This window comes from Gymnoscopelus braueri (assembly GCF_963280865.1).
Source record: "Gymnoscopelus braueri genome assembly, chromosome: 2".
In the NCBI taxonomy this organism is placed as follows: Eukaryota; Metazoa; Chordata; class Actinopteri; order Myctophiformes; family Myctophidae; genus Gymnoscopelus; species Gymnoscopelus braueri.
Window position 1 is genome coordinate 35,958,026 of NC_137604.1, and position 25,000 is coordinate 35,983,025.

General features: G+C 42.8%; 2 protein-coding genes across 4 annotated transcripts in view; one reads left to right on the top strand and one right to left on the bottom strand.

Annotated features, from left to right (window-relative positions):
- Window positions 1-25,000, bottom strand: part of gcgrb (glucagon receptor b) — a 62,442-nt gene that overhangs the window by 1,069 nt on the left and 36,373 nt on the right. Inside the window, exons 2-14 of one of the 3 annotated variants that reach the window (XM_080449912.1) lie at window positions 15,074-15,224; window positions 13,555-13,651; window positions 12,573-12,680; window positions 10,431-10,519; window positions 9,265-9,371; window positions 8,811-8,976; window positions 7,230-7,389; window positions 6,143-6,224; window positions 5,827-5,896; window positions 4,462-4,550; window positions 3,193-3,337; window positions 2,760-2,801; window positions 1-2,237 (exon numbers count right to left, since the gene is read on the bottom strand). The exon at window positions 1-2,237 is cut by the window's left edge and continues 1,069 nt beyond it. In XM_080449912.1, coding sequence (XP_080306038.1) covers window positions 1,785-2,237; window positions 2,760-2,801; window positions 3,193-3,337; window positions 4,462-4,550; window positions 5,827-5,896; window positions 6,143-6,224; window positions 7,230-7,389; window positions 8,811-8,976; window positions 9,265-9,371; window positions 10,431-10,519; window positions 12,573-12,680; window positions 13,555-13,651; window positions 15,074-15,127 — 1,662 coding nt within the window. In that variant the 5' untranslated portion in view covers window positions 15,128-15,224 and the 3' untranslated portion in view covers window positions 1-1,784. Of the gene's footprint in view, window positions 2,238-2,759; window positions 2,802-3,192; window positions 3,338-4,461; window positions 4,551-5,826; window positions 5,897-6,142; window positions 6,225-7,229; window positions 7,390-8,810; window positions 8,977-9,264; window positions 9,372-10,430; window positions 10,520-12,572; window positions 12,681-13,554; window positions 13,652-15,073; window positions 15,225-25,000 lie in introns of those variants that run through there. The other 2 variants (XM_080449913.1, XM_080449914.1) reach the window with 2 other exon arrangements.
- LOC308097679 (gamma-crystallin M2-like) lies at window positions 20,804-21,358 on the top strand (the record flags this gene model as incomplete). The annotated part of the gene is made up of 1 exon (XM_080445633.1): window positions 20,804-21,358. One exon carries the CDS (start codon window positions 20,804-20,806, stop codon window positions 21,356-21,358), a length of 555 nt encoding a protein of 184 aa, XP_080301759.1.

Sequence of the window (25,000 nt, forward strand, 5' to 3'; positions counted from 1 at the left end):
TGACTTTCTTTATCACTAAAACAAAGAAAAACGATGAACATAACGTTAAAAGCTTCTGCTTCTATACTTCATGTATAGATATTATCAACATTGGTCTGTGTTTGCTATATACATTCAAGCGTGATATAATGTGATTTAGAATAAAAGAGAGGAAGGCATTCAAGAGAAAGAGGCAGAAAGGGAGAGAGCTAAAAGGCTTCCATGCCTGCCGCGTACAAATGAGATAAAGAGAGAAACACTAAAGCAGTGGTTCTCAAACGTTTTCATGTCAAGGACCCCCAAATTATGAAGTATGCATGCCCCACCCGGTTATGCAATACCCCGTGTACCCATTGTCACAGTACCCATTGTACCAGTCTGTCTGTGTACCTTTTGTGCCCATATATGTAGAACTCTGTGTCCGTCTGTCTGCCTGTGTCCAGTGGTGTAAAGTAACTAAGTACATTTACTCAAGTACTGTACTTAAGTACAATTTTGAGGTACTTTTACTTTACTGGAGTATTTCCAATTGTCTATACTTTTACTTCTACTCCACTACATCTCAGAGGCAAATATTGTACTTTTACTCCACTACAATTGTTTGAAAACTTACTTTGCAGATATTAATTATTACATTATAAAACATACATTAACCACTATTTGAAAATAGCCGATCTACAAGCTCACAACGCGTCGCATAGCTTGTAGATCTGCTATTTTCAAACATTTTAGGATTTTTACTTTTGCTACTTTAAGTACATTTTGATACCGATACTTTTGTACATTTACTCAAGTAAATTCAGAATTCCTGACTTTTACTTGTAACAGAGTACTTCTACATTGCAGTATTGATACTTTTACTTAAGTAAAATATTTGAGTACTTTCTCCACCACTGCCTATGTCCTTTTATGCCCATATATGGACCCCACTTTGAGAACCACTGCACTAGAGGGATGTATTGGTACAGATGTCCGTGGCCAGCATTTGTCGTTGTTAAAACCTGAATAATGTCAGAGACTCCAACTGAGCCTCTCTCTCAAGTCCCCCACAGTTCTAGATGCATCTTTTGGAATGCTTCAAAATTCCAGAGCATTCTACAGTCTCCAGAGTGTCCTGTCTCGTTCTTTCCTCGGAGATGGCACGTTGTGTGAGGCCGTCACTGACTGCTATGTATATGCTTTAATGTGTCACGAGGGGAGGACCTATATGGCTTGCCAGGTGTACTGCATTTAACATTCATGTTCATGGAGAGAAAGGCAATTTGACACAATATGTTTTGTACATCTTTTTGTTTGAGTACACAGACATACGACACAAGCATGGCTTAAGTTACAACGCTGATACTGTATCTATACAGACTGAAAGGTCCAGCATCCAAACAGCAGTCTCCTCCATATACTATCGCACACTAGTACGCACGGACACACACACACACACACACACACACACACACACACACACACACACACACACACACACACACACACACACACACACACACACACACACACACACACGCACACACACGCACACGCACGCACGCGCACGCACACACACGTTCGCATGCACACGCTTATACCCAACATAACATTCCAAAACCAATAAATAGGAATTCGCAGCTGGTCAGTTGAAAACATTGTTTTCGCCGTCAGAACAGAAACACTTGGACCAGTTCAGGATCATACCTCATCCTCAACCGACCTCCTGGGCTTACCTGCCTTTGGCAGAGCAGGACAAATGTCAAGCAAGATCTAAGCAAGATGATCTAATGTCAAGCAAGATGAACGAGCACCCCCCCCCTCCCTCACACATTAGACTCATCTGGTGCCAGGGCCTGCACAGGGCACTGTGCTCTGTCCTCCAGAGAAATGTTCTCTGTGTTGGTACTGGTGTTAGGGTCAGGGCGCCGCTGTGGCAGGGACAGGCAGTGCCAGGTGAGTCTGCCCTTTCCACACCTGCCTTTCCCTGTCCCGTTGCTGTAGGAGACCACGAGGCGGCGGTTCTCCTCGGGACCCGTGGAGGCGACACAGGCCGGGTTGGCCTCGGCGCGAAGTGCACCGTGGGAGTCACTGACGCCGGAGTCACTGACGCCGGGGTCACTGTTGTCCTGGAAGTCGGGCAGGTTGTCCGAGACGATGCTGCCCGTCTTGATGTGTGGCGTGTGGCTGTGGGTGTGACTGTGGGTGTGGCGGTACTCCTCGTCTATGTCCTTGCCCAGCTTCCACCTCCTCCACTTTTTGAGCATCTCTGACTGCACCTGGGGTCGACGATGATGGGAGCGAGAGCAAGGCAAAAGGACAGACGAAGGTAGAGGTGGATTGAGAGGTTTGGCACAAGGGAGATAGGACACAGATTTTCAAAGTGGGGGTCGCCGGGGGGTGCCAGAGGGGTGTCGGGTAGACACTCGCTAATAAAAATAAATAGTGTTTAATAATGTTTCGAGAAGTTGTCAAAAAACACATTTATGTGGAATGGTTATTAAATATACCAGTGAAAGATTATACCAAAATAACTTCTGTTACAAGTTAAGTTACACAGTATGACTTTAAGCATATACAGTTGGTAGTAGTGTGCTGATTATGAAGAATGCCTTACCTGTCTTCTCTAAACAAGAAGGGGAGGAACTGTTACTGTACACAGAAAAGCCCTTAAGTTAACACTCGTGATTTTACACCAAATGTGCAGGTTGCACTACATTTGACAGCATATATTGCTTGCTATAGAAGATTTGCTCTGCTACTCTTGTCACCAGTATAGGTGAACGCTCACTGTGACTCACCTCTTTGTTGACAAAGCAATACAAGATAGCCACCAGCAGGCCCTGAGGAGAGAGCAATTAGTTTCATGCATTAGTTTCATTTATATACAGGGATGGAGGTACAGCTGTTCTGTTTACATTTGCTCTGTCTGCCTATATAGACACTCTAAAAATGCCATGACATGAGAGCGAAAGTGAAAACCTTACATATTGAACCAACACACCAAAGAATAAATACGAAATTGAATAATATGGTTGTAATGGTCAACATTTCAAAGGTGCATCGTAAAATCCACAGTGTTAATTCCATTTGTAACTCTGAGAGTGCACAAATGTAACCAAATGGACATTTGGTTACATGTGTGCACTCTCTGAGTTAAATGAAGACTGAGGAGTTTAATGCGTTGGAAGTACTTAAGAGAATGTGGTTGGTGGAGAAGTGTCGATCCCTGACCTGGAAGGAGTTGAAGAGCAGGTCACAGAAGAGGCGGATGAGACGCAGCATGGAACCCTTGGGGACAGACTCGTCGATGACGAAGGTGAACAGAACAGCATGGATCCCCAGCAGGGGGATGAGGGTGAGAGTGGACTTTGCTAATCTGGCCACAGACAAATAGGGAATAAGGCAAATGTTTATCATTACTCTGGCAGTTCACCCAGCCAATGATACTATACATATTGCCTAATATAGTAAGTTCCTGTGTTATTTTCCCCAAACCTATAACAGGAATGCTATCACACATTAAAGTTAAAGTTTGAATTATTCTTTATTGTTTAAGTTGCAGAGAATGATATTTGTTTGATTGTATTGATGTATTGTTTGATGGTTGATTGTTTGATTGCATTGACTCCAGTGTAGGGAGCATGCTCAGTCCATCCATGCTGAACCATACCAACGGTGGGTTGGTGTAAAGTGGGACATTGGGTAATCTAATTATTATTAATTATCATGATGTGGGTCATTCGTTGAGTAATATGTGATGACACTTTAAAATGTGTCTATGAATTGTAATGTCTCTGGACATTGGGAATTAGCTGGTTAAATTGAGGATTTGATTCAGGATTGGTATGGTCCAATAGGAGGGGCCTAGCCTATATAAGGACCCCCTTCTTAGTTCCCCCCAACTGCCATTGCTTGGCAGTCAAGGAAGGACTGTTGAGAATGAAGGATCCAAGGCCAACCTATATGTAAATAGAGTTTAGCTGTGCTTCATTTTTTGTTCACGCTTTTCCTGATCTGTAACAAGATGAATAAAACCCACTTCTTCTCTGCATCATCAAGGATTCTGTCTGGTGATTTTTCAGTATTTTTGGCAGTTTAGCTATTTTACTATTGTTTTCAAACTGACTTTTGGCAAATACTACCCTCACTAGGTCAGAGTGTGACAATTATACTATTGTTTTTGTATTAGCATGAAATATATATTATGGAATAACAAAAATATCATTTACACAAAAGATACATTTACTGTAGACACTGTAAAATCTGATACTGTATGTAAAATGGACCAGAGTGGGTCTGTACCTTTGCGATACTACAGTTGCACAACTAAGCGAAACATTCATAACATTTCACATTGAAGGTTGTTTAGCCCCGCAGCCTTTGTCAGCCTTTTGAGTGGCTGGGAGGACAAGGATCCCAACGACCATGATGAGTGCACTGGAGATGGAACAAATTTCCATTTCTTCTACTAAATTGCAAAAATCTCATGTTTTTCCTCACCTGAACTTGTAGTCTGTGTATCTCATTTGATGAGCTTTGAGTTTAGACATTAGGATCTTGATAATTCGGACGAAGATGATGAAGTTAATCTATAGGGGGATAAAATGAGTATGAGACATCATTCGACAGTCCGAGATTAAGTGTGTGTGTGTGTGTGTGTGGCAGAGTAATTGTATTGCCTCTATATATAGCTGGATAGAATTCATCCATGGACACTTGCACTCCACCCATATGGTACAGTATAATCTTAATTCACAAACACGCATGCCTCAGGAGCACAAGCATGCTGCACACACATGCAAATGCATACACGCATGCGCACATACACGCACACGCACACACACACACACACACACACACACACACACACACACACACACACACACACACACACATGCACGCACGCACGCACACCGCTTGTTGTGATCCAGTACAGAAACATTTCGCATGACAGAGAACATCAATCATCCCTGCAGAGAAAGTATTAGCTGTCTAAATGTGGCACCAATTGCATATTGTCTTAATGAAAGTGTGGGTGTAATACAGATATAACGCTTATTTGGGTGTGAAGACGGGACTGAGTGTTGTTGGTTACACACTAACTAAGCTATAGGGATTATGTACCTACTTTGATATATATATAGAGACGGTAAATCCATGCATGATTTACAATAAACAGAATTCACCAGAGTCTGGATGAGAGCCTCATGATCCACTGCTCAACGTGGCTGAGTGTGTATGTGTGTGTGTACAGTAACGGTATGTTTGTACTGTACATATACGTCCTTGGCTGCCATGGGGCCTTTGTCATTAATTTGTATTCAATGCATAAATCCATGATTTAACTAGCTTGTGACTGTGTCTGACCGGCGCCGGAGGATGATGGAAAAAGACGTCTCCATGGCAATGCGGGAGAGTAAAACAAACGTATGTACACATTCTGGGAAAGGGATTCCAGAAGTGTGTGTGTGTGTGTGTGTGTGTGTGTGTGTGTGTGTGTGTGTGTGTGTGTGTGTGTGTGTGTGTGTGTGTGTGTGTGTGTGTGTGTGTGTGTGTGCGTGCGTGCGTGCGTGCGTGCGTGCGTGCGTGCGTGCGTGCGTGCGTGCGTGCGTGCGTGCGTGCGTGCGTGCGTGCGTGCGTGCGTGCGTGCGTGCGTGCGTGCGTGCGTGCGTGCGTGCGTGCGTGCGTGCGAGTGAGATTGCATAAGTGTCTAGTTTCTAATAAGTGGCTGGTACAGACGTACCAGCCAGAGACATGTGTGCCACAGATAGACAGATGCACCAGAGAGAGAGACAGACAGATGTACGAGAGAGAAAGAAACAGATATACCAGAAAGAGAGAGACATATGGTATAGAGACACTTACCAGATAAGCAAACAGTATGGGAGAGCGGATGATCCACCAGTATCCCATGTTAATATTCCTCTCCCAGCATCTACACACACACACACACACGCACACACGCACACACGCACACACACGCACACACACACACACACACACACACACACACACACACACACACACACACACACACACACACACACACACACACACACACACTTTCGTTTGCAATTTACTGCTGCTATCATACATGGTCAACATGGTCCCCAGAAAAGAATATCCATTATGCTCATTATGTGAATATGACTTCATGGAAATGAGAATGAAAATCACTTACTCTACATTCTCATACAGATATTTCACTGTAACCCAAGGCAAGACGAATATGAGGGGCGCTCCTGGGAAGGACAAACACACTTCTGTATGGACCAAATCATCATCATCACATCACCTCAACCAAAAATGTATTTCCAGGTACACACTATACTTAAGCAATATTACACGAGAGGGTGTGCTTTACCGTCATTATTGGCACGCCTGTGATGCGGTCAGGAACGAGGCGAAGCCGAGTTCCGCGAGCATCACAGAAGTGCCAATAATGTAAGGTAAAGCACACCCTCGAGTGTAATATTGCGATTATACAACAGTTACCAACAAAACACATCCAAATGTATTCATATTGTGGAGCAATTCATAATAAAAATGTTTCGCTATTATCCGTTTCCCTGTAAAGAGAAGAGTTTTTCACTGAGACATTAAATAGTCCCTGTAGCAGCGCTATGAGCCTGAGGCACCGTCTCATCAACACAGCTGAGCTATCAATGCTTGCGCAGTGGAATGAATTCCAGTAGGCTATATGCTCTGTCGTACGACCGTGTCACGTGGCCAAAATAACTGATCTACAAGCTGACAACGCGTCGCGATGGCGACGCAAACTTGTAGATAGGCTATTTTCGCCGTGCGATACCTGGCGACACGTTGTGAACTTGTAGATCGGCTATTTTCGCCGTGCTGTTTGTTTTCCTACCGTGGGACAGCGTGACGTCACAGCACAGCTGTACCATATATGGTCTAATCAGGTGCGGACTGCAGTGCGGAGTGATTTATTAATGTGATTAGGCCCGTGCTATGATGCTGGTTTGAAGCACGGCTAGAGAGCTATTTCAACCAATCAGATTGCTTGGTCGGAACTACCTGTTGTATAATGAGTGACAATACACTGCAATTTACCAATACATACAACATGTGTGCGTACTGTATGGGGTGTGTATGCATGATCTGGTTTGTGTTTTGCATGAGTGTGTAACTGTATCCATTTATAAGTGCACGCGTGTGTGTGTGTGTGTGTGTGTGTGTGTGTGTGTGTGTGTGTGTGTGTGTGTGTGTGTGTGTGTGTGCGTGTGCGTGTGACACACCATACTCACCCCAGCCAATGGCCAGATAGATGTAGAAGTAGTTCCTCTCAGTGAAGACAGTGATGACCAGCAGACTATGTAGATATATGCCCTCCACCAGCAGCCAATAGTTGTTGGCCATGACACTGTACTGCATCATCACCATGGCCCCACGGCACCAAGCCACAGCCTGAGACATCACACAGGACAATGGATAGGTAGATAATAAACTACCAGAGAACATCAGCATCAGCATGCTGTGTATCATCGCTCAGAAAAAGGCAAATGTCTCTTTATGATGTTAGCAAGTGGGGGCATAGATTAAAAAAGCAATGGACCAGCAACTGAGCTTTAAGGGATCCCAAAGAGAAGAACATGGCCAGATAGGCCACCAAAAATTCTATTAACCTCATGAACAATGTTAAAGGCTTAGATCTAACGAGACTAAAATGCAGGCCTGGCATTAGGGGGTTAATAAGGGGTGTGTTGCCCCCATGTCTCCTTGCTCCCCAATACTTTTCCTTTCTTTTCTTTTGTTTTTACAATATCATATTTTGAATAGTCATAAAGATTATTGTGTGTTAAATTGTACTGTAGTAATATTCAGTCAACCAATTATAGTAAATGTTCATACATCATTCTATTCAATATGACAACCTTATTTGGACACACCTGGGTTGAGTGTGATCAGATGTTATTTCATTTCCTTTCCACTAACACAAACCTAGAGAGAGTACGAGTCTGAGATAGAGTTAATACTGAAAGATGGCAATGAATTAACTTCAAGCATATAGCCTGCCTCTGTGGAGACTGAGACAGCCAGGGGGGCTACTGTAGCTGTTCTACAGTATATGCTGCGTTGCTCTCGTGGGTGTTTATTATTCTTGTGTAAAAAAGCATGGTGCTAGGAGAGTCACAATGCACATGACCTGTTGCTGTCCATCAGTGGTGGCGCTGAACCATTCACCAATAGGTGCATGTACAGTAATGATGTGAGCTGTCCTTGGTTTGTCCATTTAAATTATTCAAGATTGAGCAACTACTGTACATGGTCTATAAGATCTTGGCAGAATTTACATTTAGATTAAGATATTCTCTGATAAATGTTTTCTTGGAAGAAGACAGAAAACTCATTACATTTGTGGGTCTGATAGAATTTAGCAATTTGTAGAGTAGAACCATATTAGTTCTATGACTGAGTTGTTGCTGGACAGAAATCACAGTAAGAATAGAAGAAATTGCTCTGTACATAACTGCAGTCCTGGATTTTGAGAGGGTGGCATACAGGTTTTTTGTTCCGGTTTATTTTCCCATAGCTTTGTTTGGTTGGCTCAGCAGCAGATGTGAACACATGTGAAGGTGTCATGTGTGTTTTGACTGGCCGAGCCAATCAAACGAAAATTAACCGGAACAGGAAACGGGAAGTCCTGCTTCTGGGAACCTGGGACTACAGTTGTGCACAAACAGTCAGGAGTAGGACACATTGTTGCCAAATAATGTTTTGCATAAAATGGGACTTACTGAATGTCACATAAAGGCCTTGCAGGCTTTATGTGTGCGTACATATGCACGTATTTGCTTGTGTGCACAAGTATGCGTGTGGGTACTTACTCGTATGTTGGCCCATTTCTCTTGGTGGTGGTCTGCATTGTTCCTGGGGTCCAGTGTGAAGGCCAACGTGTCAAGCAGAGCGTCTTTGACCAAGATGGACACAGCTCTCAGGATGAAGGAGGCAAACAGGTTCATGTGGATGTTGTTCCTCATACAGTGGAGCTTCCTGCACAAGGAAGGATTGGTGAAGATAGGAGAATATGTTTCCCATCGATTTGTTACGATGTGCTGCATGTACAGAATGCACTATTTTATGTATTATTGTACAAACTACTTATTCTTTTAGTGTTTTCGTTCGTTTGTTCGTTCTTTCTTTCTTTCTTTCTTTCTTTCTTTCTTTCTTTCTTTCTTTCTTTCTTTCTTTCTTTCTTTCTTTCCTTCTTTCTTTCTTTCTTTCTTTCTTTCTTTCTTTCTTTCTTTCTTTCTTTCTTGTCTTTCTTTCTTCCAATGTTACCTGAATTTGATAAGGATCCCCAGGGCTAATATGAGTGCTCCCAGGGACAGTGAGTATCCCACCGTGTACATTGCCCGTAACTGGCTGAGGATGCGGCCATACTGCTGCTGTAGAAATGGAGACAGAGACACACAATACAGTTAGTCATGTGAAGAATTACTAGTGCATGTTTGAGACTTTTCACAACAGTTGTCAATTACAGTAACGTATGGGAAGCCAAATGGGAAATAGTATTTCGATTCCCGCAGGGGACGCTGTGGGCGCTGGGGGCGTGTTCTCTCCTCCGCGTCATCAGTGCCCATACCCTAGGTGGGGTTGGCGAAAGGGCCTTTCTGTGTGGAGTTTGCATGTTCTCCCCGTGTCTCCTAGGGTAGGTACCCTCACAAAAACATGCAGTAATCCTGGTCACTATACTGCCTCCCCCTGGCCAGCCGGGGCGCCTGATGGAGGGGAAGGGAACTGGTTGGAATAACGTGTTCCTTCCACGCGCTACGTCCAACCAGGGAAACACTCCCCTGTCAGGTGACAAGAAGGTCAGTTGGCTCTCATACATTGAAGGAGGCATGAGCTCGGCCCTGGCCTCCCTAGGTTGGCAGAGGGAAGGTAGTGCCCAGGATTACATAGACAATTGGCACTGGGTGTAAAAAATAGGGTTACAAAATCGTGGGATAAAATTCTAAGGATTTTTTTTTTAAATAAATTATGAGCCAATATATAAATCAATTAATAAATACCAATGCATATAGTAAGAATCCTACTGATATGATAACAAAACAATTTAGTATACACATTTATAATTACAAGCCATTATGCATAAAAGTAAAAATCTATAAATCAATTTGTATATTTACTGTACAAACCAACATAAATACAAGCAAATCAAGGTGCAAACCAATAGATTTCTGTAAACCAATATTTACTGTAATATAGAAATTAATATGAAAACAATCAAACCAACATAAATCATTAAACCCAAGTAATTTACTCGCAAAACAATGTATACACTATTAAATCAACGTGTATGTAAGTTAATAACAGATTAATTTCTTGTCGCAAAATGTTCATTTCCTATATGATTTACACTAGAAATGCATATTTAATTGACTCTTCAATACTTCCCCATGACTGGCTAAACATTTGCCGTTTTCTCTGCACACACTCCTCACCTGACCAGGGTCATCGTCGCATTCACTGGTGTTCTTTTGTGTCCAGTGGCCATCCGTACCACACACTCTGTACACAAGACCCTGCTGGACTGGACACACACACACACGCACACAGACACACTCGCACACGCACGCACGCACGCACGCACGCACGCACGCACGCACGCACGCACGCACGCACGCACGCACGCACGCACGCACGCACGCACGCACGCACGCACGCACGCACGCACGCACGCACGCACGCACGCACACACACACACACACACACACACACACACACACACACACACACACACACACACACACACACACACACACACACACACAAACACACACTTTTTGTTGGAACATAATTGAGAAACGGGAAATATCTGTGGCCTTCACACACCATTATTGATGTTTGCTTTACCAATTCCTGTGAACTAAGTGCTGTGTATGCTATTCTGCATCTGCGTTGCATTCAATATGTTTTTCTGTGGTGCATTCAATATGCTATTCTGCGGTGCATTCACATTCCTCCAAACTTTTGTCTGTGGTAAACACAAAAAAAATTGTTCTTTATCACCTGAACTCAATGAATCATGTTGCAGTATCAATCATTTTGTCTCCGCCAGGCTGAAGGCATGGCCGAGACTATGTTTTGCACCCTATCCGTCCGTCCGTCCGTCCATCCATGTGTGTGTGTGTGTGTGTACTAATCTCCGGCACCGTTGGCCCGATTGCAGTGAAACTGCGCACACACACTCCCTGGATGCCAGAGTGGATTTTTTCAGATCGGCCTGTTATAGCGCCACCAGGAGGCCGATTTTTGCAAAACATTTTTTAAAATATTACTCCTATAGTTTTTGTCCAAACATGACGCAAATGATTTACACAGTATTTATATAGTCATGTGATCAAGACGGATCTGTCCAATTTTTCATATTCCATCCTGATTGGCTAACATTGCCTTTTCTACAGGATTGGTCCGTTTTGAACAAAATGCCGCAATGAACGCAGCGCGCCGTTTCCGTGAAATTTTCCCACTAGGCAGAGAAATAAATGCCACTTGAAAATGTTCAAATCAGCCTCATGGTGGCGCTATAACAGGCCGATTTGCGTTTTTACCTATAACTGGACCGATCTGCGTGAAACTTTACACGCACACCCCCTAGAGGCCAAGGAAAAACCTCTGCCCTGCAATTTTCACCCCTGCCTTTTATAGCGCCACCAGGAGGCCGACTTTTGTAAAACAAATGTTTTGATATTACTCAGATTAGTCAGATTTTGTCCAAACATCATGCAAATCGGTACACAGTATCTCTATACTGTAGTCATGTGATCAAGAAGGATCTGTCCGATTTTTCATATTCCATCCTGACTGGCTAAGATTGCCATCTAAAGTTTGCATGAGAGCTCATTTTGAACAAAATGCCTCAAATCATGAGCGTGCGATTGCCGTGAAACTTTGCACACACATTCCCTCTAGGCCGAGGAAGAAATTCCACCCTTTTCACATTGGCCTGATATAGCGCCACCAGCAGGCCGATTTTTGCTAAAAAAAGAATTGTTGTGTGCCTCAAAATGCCTCAAATCATGAACGCGTCCGATTGCCGTGAAAGGCTAAGGAGGAAATGACACCCTTTTCACAGGAGGCCACAATAACCTACCTGACCTGGTGGAGACCTGTGCTTCGAGGAGCACTTTTTCTAGTTGATTATTTTTCTGTTCTTTTTGATTGTTTGTTTTTGTTTGTACCTGGCACTGTTTGTTCTGTTGGTTTACATGTGTATGGGTCAATGTATCTGTTGATGTTAATATTGTACTGTATACATGTAAGTATAAATTATGTAAGTATAAATTATGATGCTGTCTTTGATGTAATTTATGCACGGCATGGCCTTTCCCTTTAACGCTGCTTGGACTGTTGGGTATTGTTGGCATATACCAGAACATTTTAATTTCAAATATTGACCAAAAAGAATCGAACCCTGCCCACAAGACACATCTTGCAAGCATGGGGAAAACGCAGAGCTGTTTGATTAATGCAGTGAGTGGGATCACCACCGTCCAGTAACATACGGGAAGCCTTATGTTTGCATTGCCCCTCGCACGTGGGGCATGTGTCTGGGTGAAATTAACACTCGCTCACGCACAGACCTTTGTGGTGCCAGGGCAGGAACCATGGACAGGAGACATTGACGGTGGTTCCTGGGAGTCCATCAGGCCAGCAGACATACTGGTCAAAGGTTCGGTTACACACCAACCCTGCAGGAAAATAATGAAGAATGTTTCCAGTACACCCTGTGATCCAGTCTTATAGGTCAGGCTTAGGACTCATGCCACTGTACAGTATACATAGTAGCCTCCAACATAACCTCCAACAATGTACTTACAATTTAGACACTCTTATCCTGAGCAACAAGTGTGAAATCAGAGTAACCAGAGTAAGCATGGACCCAGCAACAAACAGGGTAAACAATCACCTACTGTACCTGTAAATAAAACCTCAGCTGCTACATACATGAGTCCACATGTGTAAATTTGCTCAACCAGTAAACAGATAAGGTATGCTACACTAAAATAAACTGAGAAGTAGGGGGGAAAATAACTTAAACTAAACTAAATCAAACTCACCTGAAATTAACCAAACTGAATTGAAATAAACTTAACTAAACCAAAGATGGTTAATTGAAGATCCGCCATCCCAATTGTAACCACTAGAGGCGAAATGGTACACAAATCCTACAACTGGCCTCCTAAGTGGGCGCCGCCGTCTGTCGGCAAATTTCGCGAACGTCCTATGTTTCCTGGTGCTAGATCCCGTGAGGGTGTGTTGCTGGGACAGAGAAAGGTTGATAACAAAGTAGATTTTCTCCTGATTTGTCTCTCTGAGAAAAGGCATTTTTGTATGAAAATCTTGGGGATATTGTGACGATCGGTTCCAATGTTTAGTTTAGTGACCATGGGGCTAAAGAATCGTTCAGAAGCTGTGTTCACGTTCACTCATCCATTGGAATTAATAGCCTCCAACCTGCTTCCGGTCTCCTAAAACCGCGTCTGCCTACTTCACGCAGACTAGACTCAACTCGACTGTCACATGCTGATGACCTCACAGTGGCGGAGAGGGAGGGGGTCTCACCAGTGGCAGGGGGTGTGGTGTTGATGTGGTCCATGCACTGGTTCTTGTAGATGCCCCATCTTTCCTTCACAAGCTCCAGGGTATTAGTGGGGTATGCCTGGAGGAAAATTAAACTGACTTCAGTGTGATCGTTAAGACTTTTTTTTCATATGTGATTGATATGTGAGTGATTGATAGCAATATGCCTGGTCTAATGAACATCATGATTATTTTCTTTATCGTCAGAGGTGTTATCGTTATCGCCTTCACTATCGTCATCCTCACTGCAACAACATCTTATTATTGTAACATGGCCATGATAATAGAATAGAATAGAATAGAATAGAATAGAAGGTGAATGGGGTGATTTAACCACTTTAACCTTTGCATCCCAATTCTGGGCATGTCATTAGGTGAAAAAATATATCAAAAATGAAATACAATTAAAAACTATTTTCGAATAGAATGTTTTGTGGCAAAGTGGCTAGGCGGTTAAAAGGTGGATCTAAGACACGGGGAGAAGACTGTGTCATCGGGTGATCTTCCCGTGAACCAAGAGGTGTGCTTTTTCTTGGAACATAATTGAGAAACATGAAATATCTGTGGCCTTCACACACCATTATTGATATTTGCTTCACCGATTCCTGTAAACTAAGTGCTGTGTATGCTTTTCTGCGGTGCATTCCATATGTTCACCTAGCACATTCCACCAAATGTAATCACTTTTGTCCGTGGTTATCACTATTTTTTTTGTTCTTTTCTTTTTTTTTTTCATATCATCAGCACATATGCTGGGATAGCCTGGAATCGAACCTGGGGCAACCAGGGCGTCTGGTTCCCTAGGCGGGCTCACTAACCACTCAGCTATGGCCGCCCCATAATCATGTTACAGTATCAATCTTTTTGTCTCCGCCAGGCCGAAGGCATGGCAGAGACTATCTTATCATTGTAACATGGCCATGAGAATAGAATAGAATAGAATAGAATAGAATAGAATAGAATAGAATAGAATAGCAGGTGAATGGGGTGATTTAACCACTTTAACCCTGGCATCCCAATTCTGGGCATGTCATTAGGTGAAACAATATATACAACATTAAATTAAATTAACTATTTTCAAAATGATATAAAATGTTTTGGGGCAAAGTGGTTGGGCGGTTAAAATTTGGATCAAAGACACGTGGAGAAGAATGTGTCATCGGGTGATCTTCCTGCATGTGAACCAAGAGAGGAGTGCTGAGAGAATGGCCATTAGTATTCATCATGGCGTGTAGGTTGGTTAATAACAACCATAAGCCATAGACCACTGCCCATGAATCACACACCATAGACAGACAGACCATTTATTGTCTTTATGAGGCAGTGAGTGTGAGAGACAGACAGATAAGAGAAAATTACAGAAATACAGCCAGCCACACGCACGCACGCACGCACGCACGCGCACGCACGCACACATACACACAGAGAGAGAGACAGGGGATAAAGAAAGACTGAAAGAACAAATGAATGAAGGAAAGAAAGACAGAAGTTAAAGGATTACCTGTGCGTAGCTGCAGGTGGTGAGCAGAGACAAGAGGACACACACCTGGGACATCCCACTGGTTCTGGGAGGATGGGGGCGGGGTGGGGGGAGGGGCAGAGAGGAGGACTCAACTCATGCGGGGGGTGTGGGCCCTGTGTCGGCGTGAGGCCTACAAGCCACACGGAAACGCACATCAGTGGACAAAGAGAGAGAGAGAGAGAGAGAGAGAGGGGTGGGGGCGGTGGAGGTGGGTGGCACGTTAATGGGTTTAGAAATCGATCTGTGGTGTAGAATTAACTCAATTTCACCCATTCCTCTGTCTGTCTGTCTGTCTGTCTGTCTGTCTGTCTGTCTGTCTGTCTGTCTGTCTGTCTGTCTGTCTGTCTGTCTGTCTGTCTGTCTGTCTGTCTGTCTGTCTGTCTGTCTGTCTGTCTGTCTGTCTGTTCTGTCTGTCTCTCTCATTCACACACACACACACACACACACACACACACACACACACACACACACACACACACACACACACACACACACACACACACACACACACACACACACACACACACACACACACACACACACACACACACACAAATTCATAATTTATTGACCCATACAAGGGCTATAGGCCTGTGAGATTTAGCTATATGTAGCTGTAGGCCTATAGTACTGACACATATAGTACGGTGAAACGTGTGTTGTGTGTGAGCGTTCAATAATGTATGTGTGTGTGTGCAGGGGCTCTGAGCACGGTATATAGACCATCCAGGGGAATGAAGGGATTGGATGGTGGGGGGGGGGGGGGGGGGTATCAGTGGAAAGAAGAGACACTGTGTGACAGTGAGAGCACAGAGGTGATTTCCCATAGTGACACACTAGATTGCATTCTACAACCCTGACCTGAAAGCTGCTGGACAGATATGCTGTGTGTGTGCGTGTGTGTGTGTGTGTGTGTGTGTGTGTGTGTGTGTGTGTGTGTGTGTGTGTGTGTGTGTGTGTGTGTGTGTGCGCGCGAGAGCGTGTGTGCGTGCATGCGTGTGTGCGCACGTGCATGCATGTGTGAATGCGTGTGCATTTGTGTGTGTGTTTTCAAGGCTAGCTGCATTTCCTGAGGCGCCAGTGGATCGATCGTCTCCAGCTGTGAAGTCGGAGAACGGAACGAAATCTGAAACGTTTCTGCAAAAAACACCTTGACCGTGGAAACATTTTTGGCTAAAACGTTTCAAATTCCATTCTGTTCCAATCTCTGCTTCTGCTGAGGGGCAGCTGTGTGTGTGTGTGTGTGTGTGTGTGTGTGTGTGTGTGTGTGTGTGTGTGTGTGTGTGTGTGTGTGTGTGTGTGTGTGTGTGTGTGTGTGTGTGTGTGTGTGTGTGTGTGTGTGTGTGTGTGTGTGTGTGTGTCTTTATACTGTATGTGCCAGAAACAAGAGCCAAAAAGCAGCAGACCACAGGTGCCAGCATTATCACCTCCATTACAAGCCTCTCCATTGCAAAGTGCAAACCTCTAAACTACTGGTGTTACAATGATTGTCTTCCCCTACAGAGCCAAGCAAAACTAAGCTCTAAGTGTTACGGTAATGACCTGTCTGTCCAAACAAATCATCCTATCCACAGAGCAGTAGGCAGAGATTAAAAGACTTAAACCCGATTTATACTCTGCCGTATGACAGTGTACGACGATCTATGAGCAGCAAGAGCTGCTATTTTCGGCATGTGACAACGGCACACGACGGAGCATAAATTGTGCATAGCAGATACATAAAGAGGGAAAGAGGAGGGGAAAATGCAAAACAAAATGATCATATTACACAGCAAGATACAGAGAGTCAGATAGACACACACAAGGAAAGAGAGAAAGGGAGAGCACTCCTGTGTTTACTACTTAAACACAATCTAAAAGGTTGAAGTGCAAACTACTGTTGAGACGATAAACACAGTCTGCAGACTAATAAGTTACACACAACAATGCCATCTTTCATATCCCATCCCTAATTCTCATCTCCACACTACTGTTGTATATTATAAACAGTACTCATAGTCTTTTATTACAGCAGACAGATCACATTAACATTGCTTTCATGCTCTTTGGTCTTGATGCGTGTATAAAGGGCTGCCACGATCACAACAATCTTAATTGTCACTTAAATAATTGCTATTAACAATCTTATTGTGTTTTTGGCATTGAACATTGGAACATAAACAAAAGTTGCACAGGGCAGATAATAACTTATACAAGGAAATTACATATTTAATAACTGTATACACAAATCCACGGAGCTAGTTTTTTGAAAATGTTAGAAAATGTATGAACATTTTTCAACATGGTAACGATTATGACAACTATGCAAAATAATTGCGATTAGGCAATTATGTAATAATTGTGACCGGCCTAATTACAGTATGTATACGTGCAAATATAGTCTGTGTGTGCATGTGCGTGCACTCTGTGGGATTCTGCGCAGGTGCAGGCCAGCGTCTATTAGTCTGGTGTTACTTAACCACTGTATTGACCAGAGGACCAGGACATAATAACTGCAGTGTCTCACACTGATAGCCTTATTGATTTAACAGACGAGTCTCAACATACATACAAGTGCATGTAATGGTTGGCGAGCAGGAATGACGATGGTTGGAGACCTCCTAGAGCTATCACCCCATGTGATCATTTGTGCTTATTAGTGCCAGTATGGCTTTTGATATATTTCATGTTATATTTCATGATCTGTGATATCACTTTCCACCACAAGTAACTCCATATTTTAAATAGGGTTCTCTATTATGAAGAGAGTATGTGATTGGTTGAGAATAGAAGCATGGAGCTGAGACCGACCAATGGTCCCTGACAGAACTTGCTCTGTGCATGAAGTATGTACTGTACCATGCGACAAAGTCGCTAATTTCTCGCATTAATAAAAAAACATATAAAACATGTTTAATCTTGTTTGAAATTACCAAACCTGCCTAGTGCTGATGTCACTGCTACGCTGGCTTCTTAACTGTCCACAGCCCTCCTCTGAGACACAGAGTGAGTAGACAAAAATGGCACCAAATTATAATGAGTATCATTGAGGACCAATTGAAGATAGGTTGAAAATGGGTGGTCCTTAAAACCCCTCCTGAAGAAAACCAACCTGGCCTCATCAGCCCTTGGCAATTTGTGTAGATGTCTTTTAGTTCTTACATGGACATCATGCATTTAACATGAACCATGTTTGTGTGTTAATTGACCAATTTGGCTACATTGTGGTCTGCGTGCTCCCTGATCGAAGCCTAGCACATGCCGACAGAGAGATTAATACCTGCTTTTATCACTAGTAGGCTAGACTATTGTAATACTTTCCTTTCTGGTCTACCAAAAAAAGCAATGCATCAACTATAACTTATACAGACCTCAGCTGCCATGTGTTAACCAGGACCAGAAGGAGTTTTATTGGTCTATAAATCACTTAATGGCTTCACCCCTGACTACTGTCATAGTATTAAGAACACGTCTTAACCCACTTGATCCCTGCAGGTCCTAGTAGTAGCCTACTCTGGGCTAAGCCTGTGAAAGGGTGGCTGAGAGTGTAAATATTTTTGAAAGAAATCTTAAAACACACCCTTTTAGCCTATTATCTATATTCTATAGGTGTTTATTTTGCACTTTTACTATTTCTAATTTTATTATTCGTTTTGTTGTATTGCTATACCCTGCTTTTATTTCCATTTATGTTAAGCACATCTACCGCTGATGCTAGAGGGAATGCTCGCTTGACCAGGGGAGCTTCATGCAGGGCTACTTGTCAACCAGTAGGTGTTCTACTCTAATAGGCTCTATGCACAGCAGCTATATTGTGAAGAAATTCACAGGTGTTGCCAATGATACTAATGAAGGCTCTGTTCCGTTCTGGTCAAACAGAGTCAGGGTGCTGCTGATATTGTGCATGTTGGCTCACTGGAAACACTCTGCTACACCAGTGGGTCTAAAATTTGGGGTCCATGGACCCTCATGGTTCCTTGAGGGGGTTCCAACGGGTGTGTAACTCTGAGAGTGTACAAATGTAGGGTGACCATATTCTGAATTCTCAAAAAGAGGACACTTCACTGGGAACGTTTGCTGAAAGCATACAAAAGCTGAAAAGCATACAGTTTTCCTTAATGTTACGCGCCATGCCCATTTCATTTGGACATACGTCACACATTTTTAAATAAATATTAATATAATACTAATAACTTTATTTGTATCGCACCTTCACTAGCAACTTATTGAAAAAATATCTTAAATAAATATTAATGAGAGAGACCACACCACTGAAATGATCAATATGTTTTTGTACATGATGTTTAACCTATGTTCCTATATTATCTAATTATCATAGGCATTTTAATAGTGTAACTTAGATTTAGCAATTGACGAGTGACAAGTGTCAGTTGTTGTTTGTATGAATATTGTATGTTGTTTTGTGTTGAGATTTTTTATGTGGATCCCAGGAAGACTAGTGTCCTCGGCAGGGGAAGCTGATGGGGATCCAAATAAAGAATACATAAAATACATAAAAAGGGCTTCAATTTAGATAATAAATAGTAGGATGCCAGAAAAAATAACACAATTGGCAGACAGAAACATAACTAAACAGTATAGTTAAAGCTAGAAGAGCAAGTCAAAGTAGGGCAAAATAACACAAATTAATTAAATGGAAAATAATAATTAAAAAATCGTAGGATGTGAACATAAGATCAATTTAATTAAATGTCATATTGAAAGAATAGGACTTCAGCTTACTCTTAAAAACCCTAAGAGAGCTGGCCATTTTAAGTTCCAGTGGTAGTGTATTCCACAACTTAGGGCCATAGACCCAGAAGGCGGCCTCACCAGTGTTTTTATGAAGTGCTTTGGGAACATCTAGTACGAGAGCGGAGGAGGACCTGAGTGTTCTGGTTGGAACATAACATTTTATAGAATCCTTGATATACTGTATGAAGGTGCCAAGTTATTAACACATTGAGTGCCAAAACCGGCTATAGCCGTTTTTTCAAATACACCCGTCGAGTGCCATTTTTTAATTTTTTCCCACAAGGGCCGCTCTAACGCAACTTAGGAATGATCCTAGGACCCTGTAAAATGGAATGAACGGATGTGAATCCAGTCCAAAAAACGTCACTTTCGTCCGCTCCAATGATAGGATCTTTGAAAAATGTCCATATCTCCATATGACCATATCTTTTTACAGTGGTCAAAACAAGGCATTTTCGACGCCGGATATTAGCTAATCACAGACGGAAGGTAGGACACGCGGACGGACGGACGGACGGAGGGCAAAACATAGTCTTGGCCATGCCTTCGATCTGGCGGAGACAATGAGAAGAGAATGGGTTCTAAAATGGGGGTATCCCATACTCTGTCTCAACTGGATCTGATACAAGATCACCTAGGGAGACAGAATGGTCTATCAGCTAGATCATTGTCGACCCCCTAGTCATTGTTAACCCATTCAGCCTCTTGTCTGTATTGTCGTAATGGTAAAGGCTTTGTGCCGTCAGAGAAAAAGCCTTTCCAGGGGTTTTTGAGGTGGAAACACTGAACAACCTCAGCTCAGCTCTATGCTCTTCTATGGAGTGTTGCTGTGTCAGGGGAGCTGCCTGGCACACAAAGCAGCCTCTGCCGGTCAGGTACTGTACAAAAGGAGGCTTCAGCCAGGTAGGAAGTCAGTTCACCAACAGCCACAGCAGCAGCAGCAGCAGCAACAGCTGAAACAACTTCCACACAAAGATGTCTTCCGGCATGAACATGATGAACAAGATCACCTTCTACGAGGAGAAGAACTTCCAGGGCCGCTCCTACGAGTGCATGAGTGACTGCTCTGACATGTCCTCCTACATGAACAGGTGCCACTCCTGCAGGGTGGAGAGGGGCTGCTTCATGGTGTACGACCGCACCAACTACATGGGCAACCAGTACTTCATGAGGAGGGGCGAGTACTCCGACTACCAGAGCATGATGGGCATGAGGGACGCCATCAGGTCTTGCCGTATGATCCCCATGCACAGGGGCAACTACAGGATGAGGATCTACGAGAGGGAGAACTTCGGTGGACAGATGCACGAGATGATGGACGACTGTGAGAACATCATGGACCGTTACCAGATGAACAACTGCATGTCCTGCAACGTGATGGACGGCCACTGGCTGATGTACGAGCAGGCCAACTACAGAGGCAGGATGATGTACATGAGGCCCGGCGAGTACAGGAACTTCATGAACATGGGCATGGACAGCGGCATGAGGTTCATGAGCATGAGGCGCATCATGGATTCCTTCTACTAGTTTAAATATCAGGAAATGAACTCATCTGAATAAAGTTGTTTTAATGTGGAAACAAAAAAAGGACGGATTATGATGCATTTATTGATATATATATCACACTTTATATATTTATCACACAAACCACATGACCCCTAGCGCCCCTATTCTGGGCATGTCATATAGGCAAACATTCTGTGAAAACAGCCAATCTACAAGCTCACAACGTGTTGCAAGCTTGTACATCACTATTTTGACCGAAGAGGTTTGGTGTAGAGGGAAAAGGGAGGGGACCAAGTCCAGACCCCTGGGGGAACACCGGTCAACGAAGTATATAGTTAATTAAAACTGAAATTGCCGCAAGCAGCAATACGGGGGCCAAGCGATGCAATATGCAACATGCACAATAAGCCATAAAAACATAATATACTGAACTTGAGAAAAAGAAGACCATGCAATTGACAAATCAGCATTGGAAACGGCTGAGCAGAGTTCTGACAGATTACAGATATTAAAAGTTTTTTTTCGGGTTTGTTACTTTTTTAGGGGGGTTTTGTTACCTTAATTTGGTTAATTTGGTACAAAAGATGTACTCCATGAAGTGTACAGTAGATGTCGGAGTTTTTTTCAATAAATGACAGGCAGCGCGATGTATGTGCTGTCCAGTGTGTGTGTGTGTGTGTGAGTGTGTGTGTGTGTGTCGTTGCTGTCAGCCTGCAGCCTGTCAGCAGTGTTGCCAAGTCTCGTGAGAGAAATAAGGAAACATACCTCCAAAAACAAGCCAGAAAAACAAGCCAAATCTTGTCCAGAAGTTGCGGTAAATAAGCGGACATGGCAACACTAGGATCCTGGCGTCTGAGAGTTTGCTCAGCAGCTCATTGGCTCATTTACTCATGACACGACCAATGAGAGTTAGCGCTTTCATCGTTGCTAAGATACGTCCCCCCCTACTGATACACGGGTACACGCTACCCAAACTCTCAAAACCGCGGACATTTGAAGGATTTTATAAAACCCCCCCGGACAGGCCGGACAGCCCCCCAAAAGAGGACATGTCTGGGTAAAAGAGGACGTATGGTCACCCTAACAAATGGAACCAAATGGACTCTTACGGGTCCATTTGGTTCCATTTGTACACTCTCAGAGTTATGGGGGTCGTGGAAATTAAAAGGTCTGAGAACTACTGCGCTACACTAAATGGAACAGAGCCTTCATTAGCATCATTGGTAACACCTGTGAAGGAAGTGATAATATGACTGCTGTGCATAGAGCCTATTTCTCTATAGAGAGTATGCACATCAGTGCCATCTATTAGAGAGTTACGCCAACTCCGTTCACTTCTTCGGGCCAGGTCTTCTACATACACATACATTGGCGAATAGTGACAAATCCCTAAACCGGAAGTTCATGGAATGCATTGAAGTCGACGGCTCCTTGTCACTATTTCCAGCTACATGAACCACGTGACCGACGCTGTTTCTGACCCCTCATTGGCGCAACTCTCTAATAGAAGGCTCTGATGCACATGCGTCACTTTTCCACCGTCACTTTTCCACCGGGACACACCCCCCTCAGCTAGACTGAGTGGCAATTTCTGGCAAAACATTGAGCAGCAAGGAGTGTTGGAGTTTGGAAGCGCTTGTTGGAAATCACTCAACAGTCCTGCGTACCACCTGTTTTGAAATTACACATAATGCAGGAGGCAGCAGGACATTGCGTTATTGAAAACAAGCCCTTCCAAACTCCAACACTTAGAAAAATAATCACCTGCACGGAATTTCTTGACATAAAGTAGCTCATAACATGTCTACGGTGGATTTTTATGAAACAAAAACTTTGCTGATGGAAAGAGGATAAATCAAGCTTTCCCTACAGCTGCAAAGTTGGTGAGTTTAACATTGTTTAATACAATCAGATAGGACTTTTCCGTTTGGATGTATGGGCTGTCAAGGCCAGAAAGTATTTTTTTGCCACTCAGTAGGCGTTCCCACATAAATTCCGGGTACGATGATGTCACGTGCATAGCCTCTATAGAAGAGTAGGGAGACCAGCTCCAACCACTGCATATACTCTAGTTTCTGTATTTTGTAAATCTAATACTCAACCATACAGATTTGTTAATCAGTGCCAGGCTTATTTCAAGCTTGTTGATCCCTGTGCCAGGATTAGGCTATTATTTTACCTTTTCAATTGGTCACAGAGTGTTTGTCTTCAGTGTGACTGATCCCCTGATGGTTGCTAATCACTGAGGTGATTCAGGTGTGGTTTCACAAATGTCAACGAGGTCATTGTGACCTCATGTCACAGCTCATTTTTTCAGTTTATTTTTTAACATTGAAGTGGATGGAGCATTGACTTTTTGAAAATTGTTTTCTCCTAGTTCCTTTGAGATTAAAAATGTAAAAAAAAAGAAAAAAGAAAAAACGTTTTTTTAAGTGACGTCAAAATACGTCATTGGCACTGATGGCACACTGAAAACGGCCGTCAAAAGACGTCATTGGCACTCAATTAGTTAAAATAAGGTTTTATTCCTTAGAATACATCACAGATTTAATATCTAAAGACTAAAAATAGAACAAATATTTCTTTCAGCAGCACAAATGAGCAGACGACAGAAACTACTTTGGAGTGATTTGTAATAACTTGGGGTGGAAAGTGATATCACAGCCCATAAAACATCTCTCTATAAATTCCGGGAATGTCTGACTGTCTGACTGTCTGTCTGTCAGTCTGTATGTATCTGTCTCGACTCTCATGACGTCAAATTAATCAAAATAATAATACAAAAAAACAAACAATATGATTTTTATGGCACAAATCTGGAAAAATTCAGCACAAACAAATAGCCTTTTTCATGTTCTGATCACATGGGGCGTAAACTTCATGGAGGTAGCAAAGGCTACAGATCAGACCCATGACTGACATGTCTGTACTAATTCATGTCAACTGTAACTAATTCAATCCTCTTTCAAACAAGTGGAGGGGTCAACTGCCGTTGTCAGGTGAAACCATTGTAACGGCACTTGTGTAATAAAACGCCACTTTCATGTTTTACTGTAACTTCATGGTTCACGATGACCTCCATGGCAGTGATTCTCAAACTACAGTCCCACAGGTAATAATAATAACACACTTAATTTCTAAACCACCTTTGAAAATAGACTTACAAAGTGCTTTACAGTTAAATGAATAAATAAATAAAGCTCAATAAAAATATTGTTGGTGGAATAATACAATAATAAACATACAAGCTCAATGAAAATACTGTAATCCTCTATTCCCTATTCGTAGTATTTAATACTGTGTTGTAGCAGATGTCACAAACAACTGGGATTGCAATCAAATAGCAGGTGATTTTCATTGAATGACAACCATGGTCAATGAGCTGTGACATTGTGCCATAATGTTTGGCAAAACACATAGATTACTAGGAACATTGAAGAGGAAATGAAGTGTAATATAAGGATTCACACCTCTAAAACAACAATGTGATATCTCTGAACATAAACACCAGGGCAATATGTGGGATAATTATTCTCTAATCTACAAAGACCTTTCTTTTCTATTCAATAGATTAGCCATTATCTACTACAGTAAAATTCAAAAAAAGAATTTAATCTTTCTGCAATGCTGGGCTTATGTTACAGACCATAACAATGGGGGTGC